Below are 18,838 nucleotides of genomic sequence, written 5' to 3'. Positions count from 1 at the left end.
GATGAGGCCAATTACAGTCACCTAGCCAGTAATAAGTGTCAGCTATGCTGGTTTTGGTCTAACAGATTGATTTGGACAATAAATTTTCTGTGGAATTACCTATTGTAGTAATAGGATGTTTATGAGACAATGGTACAGTCCCTACCTCTAGCCCAAAAAACCCAAGTTCAAGTCCCACCTGTTCCAGAGATGTGTCATAAAATGTCTGAAGTTCATTAAAAATATCTTTTGGGATAATTTTGGTTATAGTTGATAGTATCAATTCTACATTATCAACTTCAATGGAAATGAAATACAGAAAAAATGAATAATGAGCATCTAAACTAAACTACAATTCAAAGCCAAAATTGTATTTTTTTTACCACAAAGATAAAACTCAATATCTGAGGCAAGGGTCAGCAGAGCATTGTTACTGATTGACTGTCCAACTCAACCTAATATTAATGGACATCAACAGTAAACCTGACACTGAATTTCTTCTCACTTGGCTTCAGATAAACCTGCAAGCTATTGCCCTAATAGGCATTGTAATACTATCTGGTTAAGCAGAGGAAAGCCTACCACTGTACAATGTTGATTAGCTGTAGGATGGAGTAGTTTAAGTTAAATAAACTGCAACACTTGGCAAGGCCCTGAGCTTTGGCTGATACTAATTTTTGTTTAAGATCTCTGCTAAATTGGGGTGTGTGCAAGGAAAGACTTTGAGCAGAAACTCTGTTTGAATAGATTACTTAGTGGTTTGGAAACTAATTAGTGATGAACTTTTGTGAATCTTGTATAAGCCTGCACAAGTAAATTTTGTGGTAAATTGAACCACAGTGAAACCCATTGGAAGGGAGAATGGTGCTACTTAGAGTGGTATAGGTTCACAACCTGCATACAGCAGTACTTATGTTGCTAATTGGTAATTAGGTGAAATAGAAATGATGTAGATTGAACTGAGATATTGTGAAACTGCATATTTCAATGTGACTAATTAGATAACATTTCTACAAGAGGAACTGCTTGCCCAAACCACAGTGCAAAATCTGAAATTTGAGCTTCTGTTACTTACATTGCAAACATCCCACATATGTTTTGGCTGCATTAATTTTGAAATTTTCAATTTACTAGCCTCCACAGCATTTTTGGGATTTAGATCCATTTCCACTCTCATTTATGGGAAAAAGTAACATCCTAATATCACCCCTGAATGGCTTAGCTTGAATTTTAAGGTTATTTTTCCTTGTCCTGAAAATAGACTTAGTACACAGCAAAAATCAATCTTTAATCATTTTGAATTCCTCAATTAGATCACCCCTCAACATTCCCAGATGAAACCAAAGTTACAGATACACTTCGCTGCCCATAATAGAACTGCACTAATCAGTTGATGTCAGTATATCTTATATTTGGCCCACATTAAATAGTTCTTCTTTTCAAAATAACTCCTCAATTTGCAGTTGGAAATAATTTGTTTGAGTCACCCGGGTGGCCAGTTACACTCCTGTTTGTGCAGTGGTGGAGGTCCTGGGGAGGGGCCCCAAGGCAAGTCCCAGGCAGCAGCAGTGAGGCAGGCCCCAAGCAGCAACAGCTGAGGCAGGTCCGGGCGGGGTCTCAGAGACCAGCAGTGGGAGTGACACTCCTGTTTGTTTTGTTTTTTTTCTTTTTTTCCTTTTCTTTTTCTTTTTAAAATTTTTTCTCTAACCCCCACACTACCGCCTAACTGCAGTAGTGCTTATTTTTTTTTCCCCAGCACCTATTGTGTGTGTGTGTATGTGTGCAGGTGTGATTCCATGGTTATATTTTTTTTACAGTGAGAGACACAAGGTGTACGAATCTTTATTCAAGACACTCCTGTTTGTTTTTTTTTGTACACACACACACACACAGAGTCACAGTTACACACTGATCCAATCTCCAAAAGGAAGGAAGGAAGGAAACACCCGAGTGGCCAGTCACAACTCCAGGGTGTTGGTGGACATCGCATGCGAGACTGCTTTTTTTTTAAAGAGCCAGCTCTCAGAGTGAACAGCACCTCTGAAGAGACTCTTTTTTTTATTTTTTATTTTTTTTTCTCCATGCCTCGCAGTGCCCACCTCTACCTCCTGTGTATTATTTTTTCCAGGCTAGACACTCCTGTTCTTTTTTTTTCTTTTTTTTTAACCCCCACACTACCGCCTAACTGCGGTAGTGCTTATTTTTTCTCCAGCACCCATGGTGTGTGTGTGCAGGTGTGATTCCATGGTTATATTTTTTTGTACAGTGAGAGACACAAGGTGTACGAATCTTTATTCAAGACACTCCTGTTTTTTTTCTTTTTTTTCCCTTTTTAAATATTTTTTTCTCTAGTGCCCTTGTCCCGTGTTTATTTTTTTAAAATTTTTTTTCTAATTAGATTAGATTACTTACAGTGTGGAAACAGGCCCTTCGGCCCAACAAGTCCACACCGCCCCGCCGAAGCGCAACCCACCCATACCCCTACATCTACCCCTTACCTACACTACAGGCAATTTAGGATGGCCAATTCACCTGACCTGCACATCTTTGGACTGTGGGAGGAAACCGGAGCACCCGGAGGAAACCCACGCAGACACAGGGAGAATGTGCAAACTCCACACAGTCAGTCGCCTGAGGTGGGAATTGAACCTGGGTCTCTGGTGCTGTGAGGCAGCAGTGCTAACCACTGTGCCACCGTGCCGCCTCCAGTTTATATATTTTTTTCCTGTTTTATTTTTATTAACCCCCACACTACCGCTTAATTGCGGTAGTGCTTATTTTTTCCCCAGCACCTATTTTGTGTGTGTGCAGGTGTGATTCCATGGTTTTTTACAGTGAGAGACACAAGGTGTACGAATCTTTATTCAAGACATTCCTGTTTGTTTTTTTTTGAAGGGAGGGTAGGGACTAAATCAAAATAGAGTTGGAAGCGATAGCATTTTACTTTTTTTTCTTTCTTTCTTTTTTTCTTTTTTTATTTATTTTTTTTTCCTTTTTTCTTTCTTTTTTTTTTAGTGCATGAATCTTTATTCGATTTCCACCACCAGGAAGATAGGGAAAACACCCGAGTGGCCAGTGACAAGCACTGCCTTTCAAACCACAGGGCAATGCTACATTCCTGTTTGGTTTTTTTTTCTTTCTTTTTTTCTTTTTTCTTTTTTTTTCTTTTTCTTTTCTTTTTTTTTCTTTTTTTAACCCCCACACTACCGCCTAAGTGCGTTGTGCTTATTTTTATTCTCCAGCACCCATGGTGTGTGTGTGTGCAGGTGTGAGACACAGTGAAAAGACACAAAGTGCACGAATCTTTATTCAATTTCCACCACCAGGAAGATAGGAAAAACACCCGAGTGGCCAGTGACAAGCACTGCCCTTCAAACCACAGGGCAATGCTACATTCCTGTTTTTTTGCAACAGTAGTGGTGGAGGTCCTGGGGAGGGGCCCCAAGGCAAGTCCCAGGCAGCAGCAGTGAGGCAGGCCTCAAGCAGCAATAGGGAGACACTCCTCTTTTTTTTTCTTTTTTCTTTTTTCTTCTTTCCACACTACCGCCTAAGTGCGGTAGTGCTTATTTTTTTCCCCAGCACCCATGGTGTGTGTGTGCAGGTGTGAGACACAGTGAAAGACACACCTCTTGTTTATTTTCTTTTTTGTGTGTGTGTAGATGTGAGACACAGTGAAAGGACACAAAGTGCACAGATCTTTATTCAATTTCCACCACCACGAAGATAGGAAAAACACCCGAGTGGCCAGTGACAAGCACTGCCCTTCAAACCACAGGGCAATGCTACATTCCTGTTTGTTTTTTTTTATATTTAACCCCCACACTACCGCCTAAGTGCGGTAGTGCTTATTTTTACTCCCCAGCACCCATAGTGTGTGTGTGTGTGTGCAGGTGTGAGACACAGTGAAGGACACAAAGTGCAAGAAGCCTGTTTTTTTTTTTTCTTCTTTTTCCCCCACACTACCGCCTAAGTGCGGTAGTGCTTATTTTTATTCCCCAGCACCCATGGTGTGTGTGTGCAGGTGTGAGACACAGTGAAAAGACACAAAGTGCACAAATCTTTATTCAATTTCCACCACCACGAAGATAGGAAAAACACCCGAGTGGCCAGTGACAAGCACTGCCCTTCAAACCACAGGGCAATGCTACATTCCTGTTTGTATCTGCCAACCCGGGCTCCATGATTGGACCAGATTAACAGCCCCAATCAAGGAAACCATTCTATGAAATCCACCTGACTGGTCTCATCACAATCACTTCACAGAATGATTGGAGAAGTTGGGACAGTCCTCCTCAGATAGATTATATAATGATATTCAAATGTCACAATACAGTAGATGGGGCGAAAGTGTTTACATTGGTAGAACGGATGAAGGATACAGATTTGAAGTAATTGTCAAAAAAAAGTAATGGTGACCTGAAGAAAAACCTTTTCTTAAGTTAAGATTTAGAATGCAGGTTCAATTGAAACCTTGTGAAAGGAATTGGTTCATTATGTGAAAGGGGAGTATTTACTCAGTAAGCAATCAGGTTTTAGTCACAGACATGTTTGCTAAGAATGCAGTCACTTTCCAGTCAGGTTCACATTGACGAAGGAGAAGATTAGATTAGATTACATTACAGTGTGGAAACAGGCCCTTCGGCCCAACAAGTCCACACCGACCCGCCGAAGCGCAACCCACCCATACCCCTACATGTACCCCTTACCTAACACTACGGGCAATTTAGCATGGCCAATTCACCTGACCTGCACATTTTTGGACTGTGGGAGGAAACCGGAGCACCCAGAGGAAACCCACGCAGACATGGGGAGAACGTGCAAACTCCACACAGTCAGTCGCCTGAGGTGGGAATTGAACCCAGGTCTCTGGCGCTGTGAGGCAGCAGTGCTAACCACTGTGCCACCGTGCTGCCCTAAATGCTGGTCCAACCGGTGATGCCCACATTCCGTCGTTGATACTGTTTTAATCAGTGGCATGAGTAGTTAACATGGAACTTTAGATGATCAACTTATTAACTTCTCCATTTCTTCTGATTTGTCAGTAAACCCACAGTTAACCAGCTATTTATGTGAAAATTTGGCTCTAGGATTTCACGTTGCTCTAAAATCTCTAAGCTCAGATTTGACTGGCTTTCAATGAGCATTTTTTTGTTTGCAAATATTTAATAATTACCTTTTTTTTATTTTAACAGCAACTTTTGTTTATTATAGATTGTCATGAGTGCTGCAAGTATCCTCTTGTAAAATCTTGTGAAATCAAAACTGCAGCACATGTTAATTGACCACCTTGTTGCACATTTTGTTTATGTTCCTATTTAGAAGGTATGCTTTTTTTCTTCAGGGGAAGACCAGAGAATTGGCAGAGAAACAGTCTGAACAGTAAGTGTTTGAAATTTGTCCTACACATAATAATTTATTTAGATTCTGCAGTTTCTTTAATCCCTTCACTGGGTTTTTGTGCTTACAAATTTACCCTAAACAATATTTTAAGTTTGCTTTTCCATGTTCTCGAGGTAATTGTGAAATGCATGCTATACCAGAAACGCAATTGCTGTTGTTCCACAGGTCAGGATTGATTTTTAAAAAGACGAATTCTACTCACTCCAGCACGATTAAAACACATGTGATCGTGTGTGTTGATGAATGTTCGAGGTTGTTCGATAAGCACTTAATACCATAAGTGAGCAGAATTAGGCCACTCAATTATGGCTGTTATGTTTCTCAATCCCATTCTCCTGCATTCTTCCTGTAACTCTTCTGAATCACGAACTTATCTATCTCTGCCTCAATGACTTGGCCTCCACAGCCTTCTGTGGCAATGAGTTCCACAGATTAACCACCCTCTGGCTGAAGATATTCCTCCCCATCTCACTTCAAAAGGGTCATTTCTTCACTCTGAGGCTGTGCTAGTCTCTCCTATTAGTAGAAACAGCTTCACCATCCAGGCCTCTTGGTATTCTGAAGGTTTCCATGAGAGAGACCCCCCCCCCCCCCCCCCAATCCTTCTAAACTCCATTGAGTACAGACTGAGAGTCCTCATCCCTTCCTCATATAACATGCCCGTCATTCCTGGGATCATTCTTGTGAACCTCCTGTGAGCCCTCTCCAAGGTCAGCATATCCATCCTTGCATTTATGGTCCAGAACTGCTCAGTATTCCAACAATATTCCAAATATGGTCTGACCAGGGACTTGTACAGCCTCAGTAGTACATCCTTGCTCTTGTAATCTAGCCTTCTTTGAAATGAATGATATTGCTTTCTTGATTACCAACCGAACTTATATATTAACCTTAGGAGTCTTAGTTCAAGATTCTCTCCAGTCCCTTTTCTGTTTCATTTTCAAAGCCTTTCCCTGTTTAGAAAATGGTCTACACTTCTATTCTTCCTACCAAAGTACATAACCTCACATTTTCCCACACTGTACTCCATCTGCCACTTCTTTGCCCACTCTCCTAGCCTGTCCAAGTCCTTCTGCACCCTCCCTGTTTCCTCAATACTACCTGTCCCTCCACCTATCTTCTATTAGATTAAATTACTTAGTGTGAAAACAGGCCCTTCGGCCCAACAAGTCCACACTGACCCTCTGAAGAGCAACCCACCCTGACCCATTCCCTACATTTACCCCTTCACCTAACACTACAGGCAATTTAGCATGGCCAACTCACCTAACCTGCACATTTTCTTTGGACTGTGGGAGGAAACTGGAGAACCTGGAAGAAACCCACGCAGATACGGGGGAATGTGCAAACTCCACACGGACAGGTGGGAATTGAACCCGGGTCTCTGCAAACTTGACAACAATGTTCTCTGTTCCTTTGTTTAGATTGTTAACATATAATATGAATAGTTGTGGTTGATATTACTCCACCATGCATTAGTCTGTATGTTTGCAACATTCCTATTGTTTTGTAAATGAAGATTTCTAAAATGGAATGCTTTGCAGATTTGTACAAATAAAAGTTTACCATAACTACTGCTGAAAAAATATTATAAACATCAAATTCTTTATTGGCCACATAAATTTTTTGAATTCATCTGTGCATTTTAACTATTTGATCCTCCTGTTGCTGCAAGTTGAGGCTTGACCTACTCTCTCTTCAGATTTGGTTCTACGAAGCATTCTAGTTTAAATAGTGAGAAGGCAAGATATTTACATTTACTAAACCTTTCAGCTTATATTTGCTAACTAGAGATGTGAATCCTTCTAAATTGGGTGTATTGTCTTTGGCATTGTGATTGGAAAGAATAGCTTAGATTTTAGCTGCTGGAGGACAAATGCTGCAAATGCATGTAAGCAAGTGCAAACTAAGCTCTCTTCTAAACAAGACTCCGAGGAGCACAGGAACCAAAGTAGGCCATTAAATTCCTGAAGCTGATCTGCTATTCAGTTAGATTGTGACTGGACTAGTTAAAGCTCCATTTATCTTCCATGGTTTCATATCCTTTTATACATTTGCCTGAAAAAAAATCACTCTCCATTTTGAAATTTTCAATTTACTAGCCTCCACAGCATTTTTGGGATTTAGATCCATTTCCACTCTCATTTATGGGAAAAAGTAACATCCTAATATCATCCCTGAATGGCTTAGCTTGAATTTTAAGGTTATTTTTCCTTGTCTTGAAAATAGACTTAGTACACAGCGAAAATCAATCTTTAATCATTTTGAATTCCTCAATTAGATCACCCCTCAACATTCCCAGATGAAACCAAAGTTACAGATACACTTCGCTGCCCATAACAGAACTGCACTAATCAGTTGATGTCAGTATATCTTATATTTGGCCCACATTAAATAGTTCTTCTTTTCAAAATAACTCCTCAATTTGCAGTTGGAAATAATTTGTTTGAGTCACTACTGATTTCAGTTGATGTCATGTATGATCATTCATAATCTGTGAAATCAAAGTATTTCTTAACAGCAGTATTTTAACTGATTATAATATTAAGAGAGAACTTTATTTGGTAAAGTAAATTACAGGTATGCCAAGATATTTCTTTCCTATTTATGATAGATCATGCTTAATGCTCCTCCCACTTCAAGGAATCGTATGGCATAGAAGGAAACTATAGGCCCATTCCTGAAAGAGCTATTCAGTTAGTCCAACATACAGACTCTTTCCATATGGCCATGCAGATATTCAAATATATGTTGATTTCGTTGTTAAACCTGCTTGCCCACCTTTTCAGGTAGTGCACCATTTCTTATTAATCACTCAGAAATACATCTGTTAAAGGTACATTTTCTCCTGTAAAGTACCAAATGTCAGAGTTCCAATTAAACTTCAATTTTGTTGCAAGTAATTTCAGTATGTGATCTCAAATTTCATTGTCGGCTGTGATCTAATTCATTTTACATAAATTGTGGACAAAATGACTCATCCATTATTTTTGTTTTATACCTTCTACAATTTCTTCTCGCTTACCTGCAGCCAGGATCCAGCATCTCCTCCTCTCTTCAGTATTACAGAATTGGTTCCAGACCTCCAGCATATTTTCTTCTGGATGTCCAACTCCATTGAGCTGCTTTACTTCATCCAGCAGAGAGTCCCTGACTACATTAAAGGCATTGAGGATCTGGATGCTCAAGGTAGCATTATACATTTACCAGTTTGGTAATTCAACCCAAGGGTGCTTAGATTTTGGCCTCCGTGGGGAACAAGAAGATCAGTGTCGTTTTGCTTTAGTCTGAACATGTGTATTTACGCACTCTGCAATTCAAGGTGAATGGAGCGTGCAGCATCCAAGATCTAATATTCTGTAGATGGATCAAGCATAATTTTGAGTGAATGTCATTGGAGGGGAAAGAGTTTGCAATTGATAGGTTGAAGTGATATGCTAATTTATGCTAAACTATGTTTCCACAATAAAACAGAGGTTGGGAATGCTTCCTAACATTTTATAAAACCATAATTTTATTTTAAGATTGGGGTGAATGTTTCATGCTGTTAGCAGGCAGGCATCTTAATGCAACAGTGATATGTGAAGGCATCAAATCAAATTGGAAATCAATAAACTGAAAAGTATTCTTGAATTCTTACATGTATTCAGATGTGCTTCCCAAACATCAGGGTACAGGGTTTCCTTTTGTTCTTGGTCATATGTAATTTCTGAATTGAGAGCATGGAAGTAAATCTGACGGAGAATATCACAAACATGAATTTGTGATGGATAGTAATATTATTTAACATGGTAGAAATTTCCATTCTTCAGAGATGTGACAGGATTAGACCGCTGGCCTATCCAACATATCTATATTCAAGGCGACCCCCGTATCCCCAGGTCTGGTTTCCATGGTTTCAGTTATAGGAACCTTCCGGAACCAGAAGGCTGTCAGGAAGGTACGTTTCCTATTTAAATGAATGTGTTTGCATCTATCCGCGGTTTCAGGTTTCCGTGATAGGTCTTGGAACCTATCCCCTGCGGGTACAGGGGGACTACTGTATTGCACTCTCTACTTCACCCAAAACAAAACTATATTATCTATACTCAACAGAAAAATATTAGAAGTAACACTCTACTCTTCAATAATGTTTCTCTCAAATTCAGCGTTTAAGAATTCTTCAATTGTTTAGATGGTTTTCCTCTAAGTCATTCAACATCCATGCCTATTATAAAAGTTCAGAAGCAGTGCAAAAGAAAGGAACAGTTTACCTTCTCTACTCTGTCCAGACCTTTCAAGATTCAGAAGTTTTCTATCAGATATCCTCTCTGCTTTCTTTTCAACTTTTCCCTTCTATCTTCATAACTGAAATTTTTCTATCCAGGAACCTTTTCTGCACTCTCTCCAATGCATTCACAAACTTGCTATATTATTTTCTATGTCATGAGATTTAGTAATAATATTTTTAAAGTGAAAGCAATTGCCACAACGTGACAACTTTTCACTCCAGAGTTAGGAGCCTGGCACCTAGAATGTTTCAAGTCTTGACTCTGCACTGCATCAACCATCGTGGCATGATACAATTTTCAAAGCAGCAGCCACCAATTGGCCTGGAGTAGAGTTCGTCACGGAGTTAGGTACACAGGGCATGGGCAAGATACGAACTAGGTACAGAGGGATAATCTAAAAGAATGAGCAAATGGATGAGCTGGGAGAGCTGAGGGCCAGTTGCAGTTTGGACACCTATAATCAAGCGGCCCTACATTCTTCTGAACCATCGCTGCTATGGATGTTCCCCACAGCTGCGTCCAAACATGTTGTAGATCTTCTATATTTCCGATACTAACCATTTAAAACTTTATATTTGCTGTTCCCGATGTTCCTAAATGTACAATAAGGTAAATGAGCAATTAATTGGATGCATGTGGTTCGCCTGGCGCCCTTCGAAAATCTAAATGTATCCTGAAAATATGGGAGCTAGTGATGCCTTTCAAGTGTGAGATTTTTCTGGGTCTACCTGTACCCAAGCCTGCCTCCCCTAGGACGATTGCAATTTCAGCCCAAATTGTGTGATACAGATTGAAGAGGCAGTACCAGAAATAAATGAAGGCAAACAGTTAAGATTTTTAATGTAGATAAATTTGAATCCCTACCATTGGTACAATTTTCACACAGAGGTAACCTTTTCTTTGTGCTAGTTAAGAATGGAGTACAGGAGCACTCAGCAAGATGGCGGTGATTCTGTAGAACTGCTGTGGACAGCTCTGTCTAACAGCCAAGGCATACCAGTGTTTTTTGCCATCCCCGGCCAACTTATGTGGTGGAATTATTAGTTTAAAACCTTATAGAACACACATTTGTTAATATTTGGGAGTGGGAAGAATGCCAAAGGGAAAAGGAGTGAGCAAACAGCAGCAGGGAGGACACTCCCCTGCAGCACCAGGCCATACCAGAGACTGCTGCAGCCCCCCCGTGGACCTGACAGACTCTCAGGAATTGGCTGCAGCGATGGAGAGACTCACCTTGAAAGTTGGGGCTATGATTGAGGAGATCTGTGGGGAGATTCATGCCCAGGTCCAACCTATTGTATCCATGCTGCAGAAGCATGAGCAGGAGATCCAGGGCCTCGGGGAGAGGCTGGAGGAGGCGGAGGGCCGAACTAAGGCCTCGAAAGCTGAGATGGAGTCCTCATCCAGTTGGATCCAGATGTTGGAATGAGAGGTGCGGGCCTTGCGAGGCCATATTGACGGATAAGTCTCCGAATTGTCGGGCTCCCTGAAGGTGAGGAAGGTGAACAGCCAGTCAGCTTCTTTGAAAGCTGGCTGCCGAAGTTTTTGGACCTTCACATTGAGTCCAGCAGGCTGCAGATTGAAAGGGCTTATCAGGTTACTGTGTCCAATGCAGCACCCCCACTCGGTCCTAGTGCACTTCCACTCATATAAGGACAAGCAAAAAGTCATAAAAGCTTTCAGAACCCTGGGAAAAGATCCGCAGGCACTGTTGTACAAGGGGTCAAAAATCATGTTTTTCTAGGATTTCTCTACAGCTGTAATTTGAAAGAGGAAGTCCTTCAATGAAGTTAAAAAGAGGCTGAGGAACCTGGGTATCCAGTACTCCATGAGATACCCTGCAGTGCTCCATTTCAGCCACGAGGACTCAGTTTATACATTTGACTCAGCGGATAAAGCTAAAAACTTTGTGGACGCTTTAAAATAGACGGATTGACCTGAAGAATACGGTTAATGTTTGTTCTCTTTCCTATCTTTCCCCATGTTTTCCCTTCCGTTTTTTTAAAATTCATTTCTTTCACCCTAATAATTTCCTTTTTGGAAAGGGGAAGAGACCTTGGAATAAGTTGTTCCTATTTTTTTTTAATAACTGGATTTCCTGATGGGAAACTTTGGGGATGTTCTTTGTCTCCTCCTCTTTATTTTTGTTTGTTCTGTTTCTCTTTTAGTCACAAGTAGGGGTGACATGAAGCCAGGGATGGGTGGAGTGCTCATCCTGACTTTGTCTTTTTTCTGTTAATTTAAGGATCATCTCCTTGTTTCTTTTTCTGGCTTAAGGCTGGGGCACAGTCTGGGTTTGAAGGAACTGTGAAGGAGGGGATGGGTAGGGTGAGTGCCCCCTATGAGCAGGGGGAAGAGTCTTCCATTCAATGTTTTATAGTTGGTTTTCTTTGTAGTTTTTTGGTAGTAATAGTTGTTTATAGTTATGATAGATTGTTTGTATATGTAGTTCTTCAACTCGGAGTCTTTATTTACTTATGCTCAGCGCTTTGTAAGTAGCGTTCTCCCTCTGAGGGGTTCAAGGGTCTCTGAAAGTGGCTATAGCTAAGTGTCTTATTAAATGGTGCACCTGGAACATGAAGGGAAGTCATTCACTTGTTAAAAAGAAAAAAATGCTTTCTAGCTTTAAGAGGGAAAAAAGGTTGATATCGCTTTGTTGCAGGAAACCCATCTTGATGATGGGGAACACCTGAAATTACAACAGGGGTGTTATGACCGGGTATTCTTTTCATCCTTTACTACTAAAAGTAGGGGAGTGGCAGTACTTATCCATAAAAAATCTTCCATTCACATTATTAGAGCAGGTGAAAGTTGAGCAGGGACGGTTTGTGATACTTAAAGCCCTAATACATGGGGAGGAATATGGCATTTTAAATGTCTATTGTCCTCCGGCAATCCCCTTAAATTTTTGATTAGTGCTTTCTCTAAGTTGGGTGCTTTTGGAACACGGCACATTATTATGGGGGGGATTTTAATTGTCTTTAGGATCCGACAGTAGACAGGATGACTTGTGGGCTCCCAACTATTTCTTCGCAGGCCAAGCAGATGGTTGACCTATGCGAGGAGTTGGGGCTGGTGGATATTTGGAGATGTCTTCACCCTACCGGCAGGGACTTCACCTTTTTTTTTTCAAACCCAAATAAATGTCACACAAGGATTGACCTCTCTCTGACTCCCTCAATCCTTCTGGATTCAATTATGGGTTGTAAAATTGGGAATATAGCTATCTCTGATCACGCAGCAGTATATTTTGAGGTTAAGGCCAAGAGTGAGGGGTTAGGTTTGCTGCACTGGCGTTTGGACCCTTTTCTCCTTAAGGATTCCAAATTTGTGGAATATCTTTGAAGGAGTTTCAGGAATTCTTGACTATCAACTCAGGCATGGCTAGTAGTCCATTTATGCTGTGGAAGACTGCTAAGGCCTTTGCTAGGAGATTAGCTATTTTCTATTTGGCTAGCCGGAAATGACAGGAGGAACAGCAGCGTCTACTTGAGACGCGGTTGAAAGCCGCCATTTTGTGTGGCCTTTGGTGACTAAGCTACAGCGAAACATGACCCTCCGGGCTGCCTTGAATTCAATACTGACACAAAACACAAAGAAAGAACTTGCTTTTGCTAGACAAAGGCTGTTCGAATATGGGGATAGGCCAGGGAAGTTTTTAACGTACCTGACTAAGAAAAAGCATGTTCCCTAATCCATTACTGCAATCAGAGACAGTGCCAGGGTCGTTACATATGATGCTAAAAAAATTAATGAGGCTTTTTGGAGCTTTTACTTTGAATTGTATTGGTCTGAAGGTTGCGAGGACAGGAGGGCTAAAATGGAGACCTTTTTAAGAACTTGGACCTCCCAGGGGTAACCTTGGAACAGGCCTCTCTCCTTAATGTCCCCTTGACAGTTCAGGAAATACAGGAAGCAGCTAGGCAACTTCAGAGTGAAAGCACCTGGCCCTGATCGTCTCCCGGGTGTGTTTTACAAGGAGTTTATAGGGATTCTGTCAGGGCCGATGTTGGAGATGTACAATCACTCCTATATGCATGAATGCCTCCCACCATCTTTGAGAGAAGCTAATATTTCTTTAATTCATAAGAAGGGGAAGCTTCCTGAGGATTGTGCCTCATATAGGCCCATCTCTTTATTAAATTCAGATCTCAAGATTCTGTCCAAGGTCCTGGCGCTGAGATTGGAAAGGATGTTGCCCCATATTATTAAAGAGAACCAGACACGCTTTGTAAGGGGCCGTAGGTCCTCTAATAATATTAGAGGTTGCTGAATGTGGTCCAAGTTTGTCAGCAATGATCAACTCAGGCGTTGGTGATTTCCTTAGATGCAGAGAAAGCATTTGACCGGGTGGAATGGCTGTATCTTTTTTATGGCTTAGAACAGTTTGGGTTGGGTGGGGTCTTTGTTAGGTGGGTGGAGGTTTTATATCACCACCCTCTGGCTTGCTCATCACCAATGGGGTGAAGTCTGGGAATTTTAGGATTGGTAGGGGTAGTCAGCAAGGCTGTCCCCTCTCACCGTTGTTGTTCACGTTGGTGAGAGAACCACTGGCAGAGGCCATTCGTCAGAACATCCACCTAACCATTCCGGAAGTGGAATCGAGAGCACACAAGATTACATTGTACGCAGATGATGTCCTTCTGTTTTTATCGAACCCGATAACCTCTGTACCCCATTTGATACAATGTATCAATTCATTTGGGGCTATTTCAGGATGTAAGATTAACTTTGCAAAATTGGAGGCTATGCCTTTGGGGAACCTGAAGGATGTGCCAGAAGTTGAAGGTGGCCCTAAGTTCCCTTTTAAATCGTCACGGGCAGGGTTCTGATACCTAGGCATTTTATTACCCCCAAGTTTGATCTGTTATTTCGGACTAACTTTGCTCACTTGCTCGACAATATTAGGCGAGATCTCCAGAGATGGGAGGCTCTTCCAATTTCATGGCTGGGCCGAATAGCTCTCATTAAGATGAAAGTTCTTCCTTGTTTGCTTTATCCCATGCATATGCTCCCTATTCCCTATAATGTCCAGGTCAACGTTGCGGAAGCTTATGGGGTAGTTCGGTTCCTTTGTCTGGCATTGTGGGCGGCCCCTCATCAAACTTACTAAATTGCAGTTGCCTCAAGGAGGGGGAGGAGTTGAGTTCCCAGACATCAGGTGGTATCAATTGAGTTCCCTGCTGTCCTTTGTGATTGGGTAGGTAATGATCCAAACTCAATCTGGCTGGATATTGAGGCTTCCCAAGCAAAGTGCCCTCTTGTTAACCTATTGTTCATGGATAAGTTAAGGACAGTTATGGACCACTGCTGGAACCCCATTGTCATTAGTACAGTCAAGGCATGGAGGGTGATGTGTCAGAGTGAGGGTTGTTTATCCAAGACTTTGCCACTTACACCTATAGTTGGCATGCCAGGGTTCCGACTAGGGATGATGGACTCAGGGTTCAAACTATGGGCAGCGAGAGGAGTTCCTAGTTTGGGAGACTTATTTGAGGGGGAGGTTATGATGTCTTTTGAGCAACTGAGCCCCAAATACAGGTTGCCCAGAAGAGATCTTCTCCGTTTTTTTTCAGGTTAGGGATTTCATCCAGAAGAAGACTACACTTCTCACTAAGCCCTATAAGCCCGATACAGAGAAGTTATTGCTACGTTCCACAAGCACCCTTTCGGTTACTGCCCTCTATCGCCTGCTGGTTGGCAGGGCCTGGCAAGATACTAACCGGTTATGTGTGGTCTGGGAGCAAGAGCAAGGAGTGGAGATCTCTTCTGAAATGTGGGAGAACATATGGGAGAATACTTGAAAGATCTCAATCTGTAATAGGACATGCGCTACGAAGTTCGAAGTTCTGCACAGGGCTCATCTGGCACCAGGCCGTCTGGCGAAGTTTAAAAAAGGGGCATCTTCAGTGTGCCCCAAATGTAAAATAAGTGTAGGTACTCTTACTCATTGCTTCTGGACATGCCACAGGCTCCATGTTTATTGGAGCGCTGTGGAGGGAGAGATAGGGAGGGTATTGAGGACTGAAGTCAAAGTAGACCCGATATCTCTCCTCTTAGGTCTACCGAATTTACCAACTATAGACAGGCATGAGAAGAAACTATTTAATGTTCTTGCATACTGCGCATAGAAGAATATTTTGATGAACTGGGTGTCTGTGAACCCACCGGGCTTGCTGGGATGGCAAAAATTAGTTATGGAGCACATTCCCTTGGACTTTTTTTTTTTACAGACATGGTGCACCACATAACAAACCATTTTTATAAGATATGGCAGCCCTACTTGAGTTATTTGGATATAGATTTGTCAGTTATCTTAATTAGGGCGTTTGTTTAACAGGATGGTTAGAGTTGTCAAGCCCTGGGCCCTGGAGGGAGTCTCCTGAGTTAATACGGATATATACATACATACACACTGCTCCCGTTCCTTTGTTTGAGAGCTTTGCGCCGAGCATAGGTGTTCTGTATTTTGTTTTTCTTTGCTTTTCTTTCTCCTTTTTTTTTAATGTTGCTTTGCACAGTGTTAGGGTTTGTCTTGTATTTTAGGGTAGGTTAGTAGTTAGTAGACAGTAGTTGTATTGTAACTTGTGTTTTTTTCTTTTTATTATACTGATATTTGTATTTTTCAATAATTTTATATGTTTGTAAAGTTAAAAAAATTTGCTAATAAATATATTTACAAAAAAAATGGAGTGCAGTAAAATCCAGCAGATTTTGTTAATATCCAGCTGAACATAATTACTGACCAGAATGATGACTGTGATTCCATTCAGTAACTGTTTCCCGTCATGTTTAGTGATGGGGAAACGTAGATTAGTCTCATCTGGCCTCAAATATTTCTCCCTTAGAACAGACCAGCGATATTTACATTTTGCTGGGTGGATCTATCATAATTATAGTCTCGCAGACTGTAGCCTAATAGCACAAGCAGATTACGTGACAAAGAATTGTGAAACAAGACCTACCAATATGAAAGTAAACTTTACATTTTTATATTGCAGTTAAATAAAATCTAAAGTAACAAAAGAATTTGACATTCTTTTCCTATGTCGCCTGCTTTTGAGCAGCAAATTAATGCCACCAGCTCTCAACAGATTTAAAGTAATAAATATATTTACAAAAAATATGGAGTGCAGTAAAATCCAGCAGATTTTGTTAATATCCAGCTGAACATAATTACTGACCAGAATGATGACTGTGATTCCATTCAGTAACTGTTTCCCGTCATGTTTAGTGATGGGGAAACGTAGATTAGTTTCATCTGGCCTCAAATATTTCTCCCTTAGAACAGACCAAAAGAAGTTTGGAATAAACTTTTCCATTGAGTGAATAGTTAGGGTATGGAATGTACAGCTTTGAAGTGTGGTGGAGGCAGCTACAATTGAGGTATTCAGAAGGGCTTGGGATGATTAGTCGGATAAAAGTAATGCACAAGGGTATACAATTAAAGAAGATTGGCTCATTTAATGAGTGGGTGCAGGCATGATGGGCCAAGTGGCTTCCTTTGGCATTGTTAACGATTCTGTGATTCTGTAATCTTCACCACAGATTCATTCCCAGGTAGAATGGGGATTCAACCCTGTGTTCTTAACATCAATCTGGTCCATTCCAGCTAACGGGCTTCTGAGGAGGTCCAAATTTCTGTGGCAACTTGCACTTTTATATCATGCTGTAGTCTTGGGGCTGTGGATAGTAATGGTAGAGACACAAATTTCTTTCCATTTTGGCTGACCTAGCATCTCTACTGCTTTTACCACTGTCATTTGTGTATGATGGAAGGATTTACAGAAATTTAAACTTCTTGGCCATCAAGTCATAAAGTACAACTTGAAACAGAGCTTCCAGCTCTGAGACAAGGATACTACTTACTATGCCACATGCCTTCAATGTGATATTAAGTAGTGATATGTTCATCCCTTAAGGATGCTGGGGGTGTACCATATTGTTAGTAAACTGGTCAATGAATGGACAGGTGTGTCTCCAAAGTTAGTATCAAATGTTCAGTCTATGGAAAATGCTGTGTTTATATAATGATTTGGAGGTGCTGGTTTTGGACTGGAGTGTACATAGTTAAAAATCGCAAAACACCAGGTTATAGTCCAACAGGTTTATTTGGAAGCACTAGCTTTCAGAGTGCCACTCCTTCATCAGGTGATACAACCATCCGATGAAGGAGCAGTGTTCAGAAAGCTAGTGCTTCCAAATAAACCTGTTGGACTATAATCTGGAGTTGTGATTTTTAACTGTGTTTATATAACAGCTTACTGCATCATTAAGAAACTTTTCAAAATCAATCCTGTAAAATTAATGATTTTGAAATATGTCTATTGTTTTATGTAACATGGATGGACAAAGGGAAGGAGAGCATTTATATTATAGAACATAACTGGTCATGTTGCAGCTGTACAGGGCATTGGTTAGGCCACTTTTGGAATATTGCATGCAATCCTGGTCTCCTTCCTATTGGAAGGATGTTGTGAAACTTGAAAGGGTTCAGAAACTATTTGCAAAGATGTTGCCAGGGTTGGAGAATTTGAGCTATAGGGAGAGGTTGAATAGGCTTGGGGCTGTTTTCTCTGGAGCATCAGAAGCTGAGGGGTGACCTTAAAGAGGTTTGTAAAATCATGAGGGACACGGAAAGGGTAAATAGACAAAGTCTTTTCCCTGGGGTGGGGGAGTTCAGAACTAGAGGGCATAGGTTTAGGGTGAGAGGGGAAAGATATAAAAGGGACCTAAGGGGCAACATTTTCACACAGATGGTGCATGAATGGAATGAGCTGCCAGAGGAAGTGATGGATGCTGGTACAATTGCCGCATTTAAAAGGCATCTGGATGGGTATATGAATAGGAAGGGTTTAGAGGGATGTGGGCCGTGTGCTGGCAGGTGGGACTAGATTGGATTGGGATATCTGGTTGGTATAGACAAGTTGGACCGAATGGTCTGTTTCCATGCTGTACATCTCTATGACTCTATAACTGTGTTTATTCTAGTTACATAGAAAATATATGGTTTGCAAAGTGGTTATTAGCTTAATTGAAGATTTCAATAATGAATTTTAAATGTGTATACACTCAATGAAACACAAAACAGAAATGAACAGGAATTGGGGTGGCAAAGTTGAGAATCTTTCGCCTGAAGGGCCAACTTTTGTGTCAATTGATCCAATTTACTTTTGTTATGTAGTCAC

The 18,838-nt window shown here is 41.1% G+C and overlaps 1 protein-coding gene across 1 annotated transcript in view; it reads left to right on the top strand.

The window, feature by feature from the left end:
• radil (Ras association and DIL domains) overlaps positions 1-18,838 on the top strand; it is a 121,633-nt gene that overhangs the window by 42,029 nt on the left and 60,766 nt on the right. The window contains exons 6-7 of the mRNA XM_072559303.1: positions 5,321-5,358; positions 8,411-8,568. Of these exons, the coding sequence (XP_072415404.1) occupies positions 5,321-5,358; positions 8,411-8,568 (196 nt within the window). The remainder of the gene's footprint in view (positions 1-5,320; positions 5,359-8,410; positions 8,569-18,838) is intronic.

The sequence above is a fragment of the Chiloscyllium punctatum genome, chromosome 40 (assembly GCF_047496795.1).
Source record: "Chiloscyllium punctatum isolate Juve2018m chromosome 40, sChiPun1.3, whole genome shotgun sequence".
In the NCBI taxonomy this organism is placed as follows: domain Eukaryota; kingdom Metazoa; phylum Chordata; class Chondrichthyes; order Orectolobiformes; family Hemiscylliidae; genus Chiloscyllium; species Chiloscyllium punctatum.
The sequence above is the reverse complement of the archived record's forward strand: the minus strand, read 5'-3'. Positions and strand labels throughout refer to the sequence as shown.